The sequence below is a fragment of the Lonchura striata genome, chromosome 1 (assembly GCF_050655825.1).
Source record: "Lonchura striata isolate lonStrDom1 chromosome 1, ASM5065582v1, whole genome shotgun sequence".
NCBI lineage: Eukaryota > Metazoa > Chordata > Aves > Passeriformes > Estrildidae > Lonchura > Lonchura striata.
The window spans coordinates 36,662,098-36,671,635 of NC_140703.1; the positions used below are offsets into that span (position 1 = coordinate 36,662,098).

General features: G+C 38.5%; 2 protein-coding genes across 11 annotated transcripts in view; both read left to right on the forward strand.

The window, feature by feature from the left end:
• SYTL2 (synaptotagmin like 2) overlaps window positions 1-4,114 on the forward strand; it is a 54,037-nt gene extending 49,923 nt beyond the window's left edge. For all 10 annotated transcript variants that reach the window (XM_085592993.1, XM_085592985.1, XM_085592988.1 and 7 more), the window contains 3 exons: window positions 858-957; window positions 1,719-1,924; window positions 2,883-4,114. In XM_085592993.1, the coding sequence (XP_085449119.1) occupies window positions 858-957; window positions 1,719-1,924; window positions 2,883-3,028 (452 nt within the window). In that variant the 3' untranslated portion in view covers window positions 3,029-4,114. The remainder of the gene's footprint in view (window positions 1-857; window positions 958-1,718; window positions 1,925-2,882) is intronic.
• A 649-nt stretch (window positions 4,115-4,763) lies between these two features.
• Window positions 4,764-9,161, forward strand: CCDC89 (coiled-coil domain containing 89). Its single transcript, XM_021536204.3, is given in 6 exon segments — window positions 4,764-6,493; window positions 7,718-8,162; window positions 8,165-8,372; window positions 8,374-8,500; window positions 8,502-8,742; window positions 8,745-9,161. Coding segments are annotated over 5 exon segments (1,026 nt in total). The 5' UTR covers window positions 4,764-6,493; window positions 7,718-7,747; the 3' UTR covers window positions 8,780-9,161.
• The last annotated feature ends 377 nt before the right edge of the window (window positions 9,162-9,538 follow it).

Below are 9,538 nucleotides of genomic sequence, written 5' to 3' on the forward strand. Positions count from 1 at the left end.
TCTTTTTTCATTATTATTAAAAAAAACCAAACAACCTCTTTTAATATTTGTCATTCACTTCAGACAGCTTCTTTCAATATAAAAGTTTTCTGTTTTCTTCCTAGAGGATTAAGTCACTCTGATTGTGAATGCAGTTAAGAACCCCAAGACTATTTTGAGATCTCTTGCTGTTTTTAATGTTACTGATGAAGAAATTACCTCATTGTCATAATCTAAGATTTGTAATGCAATATGTATGTGCAACAAAATTCTGTTTTCTCAATTTTAGAGTTTATAAATCATCAGGCAGATGCTGTGATATGCTAAGCAATGACAATACACTGAATTTTAAGCAATACTAGGTGTTGGAAGTAGCAGCAAGTATTTAGAAAGCAGAAATTTATAGCAGTCTGATCAGTTTGGTTTAATTTTATCTGGCAACAGATAGTGGAGCAATCTGAGAGTGAAGCCAGGCCAAGTCTTTAAAACAGACAGACAGTCAGTCAATAAGAACCAAATACATTAAGAGTATAAAAGAGCTTATTTGCAAGTACAAGCAACAATAAACACTAACATCACATAGACTGATGACAAGCTGATCTGTTTATCTAGGAGTCTTGGGAAGAGAAAACCAGTGGCATGTGTTTGCTTAGTTGTAACAGAAGAAAAGTCATTGTAGGAATGCAGATATGATGTGATCTTGCAGTACTTTGATGGGATGAAGATTTCAACTTTCAGAGTACAGAGTGCAATGTTGAATTAAGATGTGAGATAACAAGTCCAGGCTGAATATCAGCTCTGCAAATGGGCAAGAACTGCTGCATCAGACAAAACACTTTTAAAAGGCATCTGCTTAAGCAGATGTTTTATTTTTACAGGAAAGAAGAGTCTCTCTACTGGTGAAGTCCACATCTGGGTGAAGGAATGCCATAATCTCCCTCTTCTGAGAGGCAATAGGCTCAACTCTTTTATTAAATGGTAAGAATTGTGGTTGAAGTCATCAAACATGGAAACCTAATAATGCTACCATTGTGCTTTCTAATTATATCTTCTTTTTCTACATTAATATGAAAAGAACATTGAATTACTTTCTGATTTTTCTTTATTGTAGTGCAAAGTGTCGTGCATAGTTTACAGCTTCCAGATACAAAGTATGTACCACCAAGTAAAACTTACTGGGAGAGCTTTCTGTGTCTTTATGACACTTTGGTTTTGTCTCTCAGTCACTTGGTGGAAGGACTAGTCAAACTATTCTGCCTTTTATTCACATTTAAGCAAAGCATGTTTGTGCAAAACATGGTTTAGCTTAGCAAATTTTGGGAGGAGACAGAAGCGTGAAATAGTGCAATACTGTGAATACATAGTTGGATTTCTTCCCCCTTCCTTTCCACATACAGACTAAAAATTTGAAGAGACAAGAATAACAAGATGGTTGGGAAAATCTCTGGAAGCAATAAAATGTTCCAGTGTCATCAGTGATAACACAGCAAATAAACTCACTTGTGCCTCTTTCCCACCTGACTTGTCCTTCCATTCTCTGAAGCACAAGGGTGGATACTTGCTGCCAGTATTTCCTGTAAGGAGTTGAGAATATGACACTTCATCTCTGTAAATCACTGTATCTTCAGTCCTATTTTAACATGCAAAACACAGTTAATCAGAAGTTTCTCCGTTTTCAGTGTGTTTAATGTAGGCTGTGCTGTGCAAGTACAAACTGACAGTGGTTTTTCTCTCTGAAGTACCATTCTTCCAGACACCAGCAGAAAAAGTCGCCAGAAAACAAGAACAGTTTCAAAAACTACAAACCCAGTATTCAACCACACCATGGTCTATGATGGCTTTAGACCAGAAGATTTAAAAGAAGCCTGCATCGAACTCACAGTCTGGGATCACAACAAACTAGCAAACCACTTTCTGGGAGGCCTCCGGATAGGCCTTGGAACAGGTACTGGACAATCACCACATTAATACTTAATTTACAGAGTAGTCTTTCTTTTTCTTTTTTTCCTTTTCCATTTCTTCTCTTTCAGTATTTCTTTTCTCTTGAACAGTTTCATTCAGTAACATACCTATTTTTCAGAACAGATCCTGAAATGTAAATAATAGTCATGTTAGAAGGGTTAGGATGACTGATAAGGAGAAATATTAGAAACAAACTTTTGTCTGTCCATATATTGTATCTGGTACTGTTTAAAGTATAAGGTGATGGTATTCCTGCACCTGAAATCTGATAATGTCTTGCAAACTTATTCATGTAAAAAAATAGTGTAAAAGCAGCAGTGGGTGGAAATAAAAGGATAGATCAGGAATGCAGGATAAGATTGGAAGATACTGAATTGGGAAAATTATAAATGCAAACAAGTTTTTAGCACAAGGGCAACATAAGATGTGCAGATATAGCAACAGGAAATGCATACAATTCTTCTATTTGTCCCTTTCATTCTGCTCTCTGATCTGAGGGGAGGATGTGTTTGGAGTCTTCTCAAGAAATGCAATGTACAAGCTACTTTTCACAAATGAATTTTTTGCATGGCTTATCAGAATAACCTAAATTACAAATTAGAATAATAAACCTTAATTTGAATTTTAGAATACCCAAGGTTGCATTTCAGTACAAAGTTGGTACCCTGTTTTATTGTTAAACCTTCTCAGATGTATGGGATTGTGACAAAAAGACCAAGGATAAAAAGCAAAAAATCTGGACAAAGATGACAAAATTTGTGTGAAACTGTTGTTAATTGTATTGGACATAATTGCTCAAGAGTAAAAATGTAGAACTGGATCTCCAAAGCACTAGGTCAGCTACCTGAGGAGGTGTGACCATTTTAGAGCAGGCAAATTTGATTGTGCTTAACTCTGCAGCAGATTAAGTAATTTTTCTCTTAAAACTGACATTTTTCTAGGCAAAAGCTATGGAACTATAGTAGATTGGATGGATTCTACTTCAGATGAAACTGCCCTTTGGCAGAAGATGATGAACTCTCCAAACACCTGGATAGAAGATACACTACCTCTCAGGATGCTTATGGTTGCAAAATTGACAAAATGAGGTGGATTTTTTATTTGTTAGTGTCAAAAAAAACCTTGGAAATTAAATTGAAAGCATGGGGGTGGAACTTGGAAGAGGAACACAGTAGTATCATTTTTGACAGTTTCTGCTCTGTTACTGTTCTGGTTTTGTGCTGTCAGATGTCACTTTGTATTTCAAACATCTGCTTGTAGATAATTATGTAAATTGTAGGGATTTTAAAAGTTCTTATTCACTGAAAACAACTTAAAGAAAGAAGGTGCATACAGAACTCTGCGTTAGAGGTAGCTGTGATATCAGGATGACTGTGTTGTCTAACTGAAGCATTGATGGTCCCTTAAATGATCCAAATAACCAGCAGAAATATAAGAGCAAGTCAGCTGTTTCTGTACATTGCTTGGATTGTTCATGAAGTCTTACTGATAAGACAGCAACATTAGTGTTAAAGCTCATTGGTATGTATTTGTATCCTCATTATTCCATGTTAGATCTCACCAGCATGGAATATGGCTTGAAGAATTTTGTTTTTTGAAAGTTCCTCTAGTTGTAATTGTACATTTCTTGGACATGAAAGCTACTTCCCCAATGAAAGAAGAGTGGCATGGAGTGGTACTGTTGATGTCCTATTCTACAAGGTGCAGAGGACTTAGTTCCAACGTACTGTAAAAAATCAGGGTTATAAAAGGTTTGCTTAATATATGTGTTGATCTTCTTGCTAGCATACAATACTTAGTCTTAAGTCCTGAAGATGAGAAGGTGAAACTTTTTTTTATTCCAGTGCTACTCAAAAGGATCTAAATGTGCCAATTTCAGTGATGAGAAGGATGTTGGGTATTTATTCTCCAAAGTGCACTTGTTTGTACCTGTATCCATTAGCCTGGGGTTTTTTTTTTTGCAAAAAGTGAACTTACCTGTGCTTCAGCGCCACCGTTAGGACACTGCGAGGACTGTGGTGGGCTTTGCTTGGTTTTGAGGCATAGGAAATAAGACTGGAGTTTTTAACTTGTAGAAATGCATGCTACTAGTAGAGAAATACATGAAATACAAAATAAATTCCTTTTGTTTTCTTTTTTTTTTTGTAAATAAATGCAGCCTATTTATACTAAATTAGAATTCAGTTTTTGTTAAATGCTAGTGCTTTATGTTAGCCATTCAGCGTGCAATATAACAAAATGCAGACAGAAAACATTTTTGAAAATAAATGTACAGTTATTTACTCCAGCTAGGTCTAAAAGCTGGTGAAATATTTCACTTCAGTTAGAGAAGAGGGGAGAAGGGAGCTCTTCACAGTGCTAATGCAATTGCTTGATTTAATAATAGAAATTTAAATGCTACTTGGTATTTATTATACACTATGAATGGAAAAAAAGGAAAGATGCTCTTCAGTCTCCCAGGGAACCCACTTTCTTTCTCATCAGCCAGACAGACTGTGGAGTTTAAAAATGTCAAAAGTAGTTTGCCAGTCTTTGATGTCTTCCTGCTTCAGGTGGTTTGTATGAGATTAGTAACTGCTACAACTTCCACTCTGCCAGACATATACAAAACACTTTTTGACTAGGGAACACGTGCACATGGCACTTCAGAACAATGTCTTTTTACCAAAATTGGTACAGATGCTGCTTTGATTCTACATTTTTGAAGAGTCATTCCAGAAAGGATGGTGATACTGAAAAAAGAGTCACTGAATTTATTTGTATTCAGTCCCTATATTAATAAATTTTTCATCTGAAAATATAGGTTGCTGTGAACATGACCAGTTTCACAGAATTAATGCTTCTGTTGCAGTTTATCTCCTGTGAAGATCAAATACATTATGAAGTCAAATCAGCTTTACGTCCTATTGTAGAGATGGGGTCATTTGCAGGACTTGCCCAGGTCTTGCCTCCAAATTTGTAGGACCCTTAAAGCCAGCAATTAACTCAGAATCAGAAGTCACTATTGAGGGGCTGCTCAATAGTAGGCCACAAGTGTCATGTAATCTGCTGTCTTCTATACAAAATTTTTATAGCTAAATTTCACCACTATCAAAACAAAATGTTTCTTTGTGACAGTGACAATCTCTTTGTCTTCTGATCAAGTAGAAGGCACTTTATATCTTGCTATTCTTCTAGCCCTCCTAGAGACTGACACAGAATTTTTCTGGTATCTCAAAAGACTCTGCATATTACTTCACTAATAGACCAAACTTCAAATTTTGAAAAGCTACCTTAACATGAATGCAAGATTCACGTAGACATTGCACTTGTAATTAACTAGTTTGATTATCTAATGACATAGAGGTACATGTACTCATCTAGGTTAGCCAAGAAACTGAGACAAGTAACCAAAATTGTCCCTCCCCCGTTTTTAATACCTTCCTTCCCAGTTTTTAATACCTTTCTTTTCATTGTGTACAGAATCCCTAACTTCAATAGTATGATAATGTGTTGATAGAGAAATGTGAATTGGGAAGTTGATTAAGACAAAAAGTTTCAAGAAACTACTTACTTTGTTCTCAAGGCATCCTTTAGTCATCCAAAACCAAAATTTTAAAGGTCCGTAATTAGCTACTCATTAAAGGGCAGTTTTGATAAATTAATAGCTATGCTTCATCATAAAGGTGAACTGGAATTAAGAATCAAAGCAGCCACACTCCTAAAATATCTTTATGTATATTCATTCTTGTCTGGAGAAACACAACAGTGCCTTCCTCTCTTCTCCTTCATGTGACAAGTTCATCTTTCTTTTAGCCCATGTTTTTTTTTTTTTTTAGCACGTATATGTGTATATGCATATATACACATATGTATATGTTCTATATTACAGTTTTCACTTGCTATAAACCAGGCTTCAAAGTCCCAGCTCTTCTTTTGTACTCTGTGTTCAGAAACCTCCCATTGCTGCAAGAAAGGCTGCAAACCTGAGCTGGTGCAGCAGCTCCCATTGCTTTGGTTTTATCCATTTTGAAACACATCCTGTGCCCTCACCTTGTGTGCTTCACGTCTGTTACCCACAGCACTCTCTTCTTTCTCCTTTGTATCCCTTTCCAGAGGATTCAGCAAAACCTGCACTGACTTTTTCTTCCGGTTGGATTTATTTTTCCCTTTCCTATCCTGTCTGCCAGATTTTTATTAGCTGCTAGATAAAGCTGTGAGTTGTTCAGGGCAAGGTCTGTCTTTACTTTCCATGGACCTTCAGTGTGTTCTGAGGTCAGAGACTGCTATTCTGATTCTGGCATGTGCAGGATGTAAGCTGAGAACAAGTTCTTCAAGCGTGTGGAAATTCTCTTTCCTTTTCCAAATCTGGGTGCTTTTGAGAGTGTCAGCAATGTTTGTTTGCTAAGAAACACTGCCAGCTCTTTCAGCCACCCTGGTGGGGCTGGCCTGGTTCCAAGCAGCCGGGTGAGGTCATGAGCTCTGGAGTGACTGGATTCAGCGTCTTACCTCTATGGAAACAGAGCCTCACAATAGGAGAGACAGCAAACAGACATCAGGAAGAAAATACCTGGTGAGAAAATAATTTCCTCTTTTTAAACCCTGCTCTTTGTTGTACTTCCACTATATGGCCAAAAACTTTCAGTCCTTCCCCCTCTCCTCCATTATTTGCAAAGGATCCAAGGTAGCAACAGCAGTGCCAGAGTGCAGGATGGCAGAGGCAGAGCTGGTATCTGTACTGCAGTCGCTACTACACAGCTCTGAAATTCTTTGTGCTTCACAGGTGTTTATTCATTTATGTTGTACATTATCTTTCATCCTTAGTTTAAGCTGGCTCCTTCAGCATCCTATCTTTACCTCTAGTCAAAGCTCAGGAATTCACAAAATAACCTGGTTATCCATGTGCTGGTCTCAGGTCTGCATCCAAATGAAAAACTTGTAGATGAGTTGTAGCCTAATATTTCAAATGTCTGGGTAGCATGCTCTATGATTCAGCACTAGTAATCAATTTAGTGCATATGTAATAAAAATATTTTCCTTATTTTTACATGAAGAACCAGATTTTTAAAATTACATGCCTAAATTAATCCAGCAGATCAGTGTGAAAACTCAGTTGAGGAACTGTTTTTCCAGGTACAGAGGGTTTGTATCACAGAGGATTCACTAATTATTAACATTGAATAGATCTTGTACTTAATTCATAAATCTCTAAGCACAGGATAAGGATATTCAGTTATTTTTAACAAGCAATGTGCTATCTTAGAAATCTTGCACATCAATTAAAAGTTTGACGTAACCCTCTGTGTTTAATTTGCAGTTACAATACAGAGCTGCAGGAGAAAATAAAGGCAGAGGAAAAGGATTGCGTAAGGAATTATTTACAGCTTTATCACTTACAAGCTTTTTACCTAAATATAATAGTAGTTCTTGTAGCTACAACAGCAGTGCCTTGAGAAGGAATAATTAGCAAAGCCAGTCATCAGCAAATGAATAGGCTTGCATAAATACTAAGCCCACACTCTTTGCTTTTGCTCAGAGAGTCTGGCAGCCTTGAGTCTCAGTGGGCCTGACTCTGAACCAGAGGAGGGGGAGGGCAGCAGGCCTGTGTGTTTTCTGACTGACGTTGGTTTTGGGAGGTCCTGTTCTCTCACATCAGTTCCTCTGGACTTCCAGAGAAACAACACCAGCTTACAGCAGCAGTGCTGGCCACACAACCACTGGGCACAGTTTAATTACGCTGAGTGTCATTAACAGAAGCAGCCACTGTAAAATTTTATCTTGTCTTTGCATGAGACAGGTGGTCCATGACTTATGAGACAGACCAGAAATGGCTGACTTCACAGGTGATCCAGAGACAGGCAAGGAAGTGGAAGATCTGACAAAAAACTTGGAGGAACTCTGTGAGAGCTCTAAGGAGCAGAGTGAGGAGGTACTGCTGCTTTCATGCCTAGAACAGCATCATCATCTTGGCTCTATACTGAAGAAGAAAGTGGATGACACACACAAACACTGCAGAGACCTGGAGCAGCTCAACATAGAGCTGGAGAAACTGAGGGGAGAGGATGCTGTGAAAATTAAAACCCAGACACAGTGTATTCAGCATTTGGAGGGGTGCTTCATGGATCTGGTCAAAAACCATGAAAAGATGGTCCAGTTCAAAAATGAACACAAATACCAGCACATGCAGCTGTGGGAGGAGAGCAAGTGCCTGTGGCAGGACAGGGAAGCACTTTTCAGCAAGGCTGTGAGGAGAAGGAAGCTGAAGTGCTCCGGTTGGCAGCCCAGGCCAGGAAGCTCTCAGAGCAGTTATGTTCCTTGCAGGAGAAATATGCTTAGGAGAGTCACAGAGCCCAGGAGTGAGAGAAGGAGCTGCTGGCAGCTCAGAGCCAACAAGCAGATGCCTATGCCCAGGAGGTGGCTTCACTGAAGAAGAAGCAGCTGCAACTCCTAGAGGCACCAACAAGCTGCTGTAAGGGCCAGGCCAGCAGAGAGTCAGCAGAGGGCTCAGGGCAGTGAGCTGCAGGCCAAGCTGGAAAGGGTACATGAAGAGAAAGAGCAGCTATTGAACCTGGCCATGGAGAAGGAGCAAAGCTCTGCAACATAAAGAGTGGGAGATTCAGAAGCTGGAGGAGAAGCTGGAGACCATGGAGGAAGCCATGAAGAGAGCAGGAAGGTTCCTCAAGAAAGAGGCAGCAGCAGTAGACAAAGATCTGAAGGTTCAAGAGCTCCAAGGACAGATAGAATGCACCAAGCAGGCGTACAATGAACTCCTGCTGCACTTCAATGCTTACAGAAGGCACAGTATGGATTTGCTGACTAAAGAGTTCTGAATGTTGAACTCCAACACTTTGTTGCATAACTGCAGTTTTTGATCTGTTCTCAACAGGTGCCTCTGTGGTAACAGGTGTCTGAATTTTGTTCCTCTCCATGGGACCATGCTCTGGTTTCTTTATACCATCTTCACCAACTTAAACCTTCCTCCACTGGCAGTTCTGTCATTACATCTTTATGAAAGTAAGTCACTACACTCTTAATTCTGAACATGGATCATTGAACCAGTCAAATCTGTGACATGAACGATTAGGATGGAAAACATAAAATATTAATTTGATTTATTTAGTGCTAACCTCTGCTGAATCATAGGTTGGGTTTTTTGTTTTGTTTTGTTTTGTTTTTGTTTTTTTGTTTGTTTTTGTTAAAACCACTTTATTATTCACGATGACCAAAAGCTCAAACTCTTAGCCTTCTGTATTTGATTCTGCTTTGAAGTTCAACAGAGGCTGGGCACATAAGAGGCTCTGAGGCTCCAAGAAAGAAATCCTACCTTGCAATCTCTGCAATTCTCTAAATTCAGGAACTTAACAGTTAATCCAATAATATAATACAACAACTGATTCTCAAGTAAATTACTGTTTATAGTTTTCTAGTAGCCTTACAGTTTTCTGCAGTCATTTAAACCCTATTTAATGCCAGAGTAGTATTTATATCCCCATTCAGCTCAGAATAAATTGTCAAGTCTTTTGGGTGATTTCAATCTGTTGTTTGGAACAGGACAATGTTCTAGATGTTCCACCAGGGCTTTTTTCCCTGTTTATAGCTTTTTCCTGCAGATAAATAT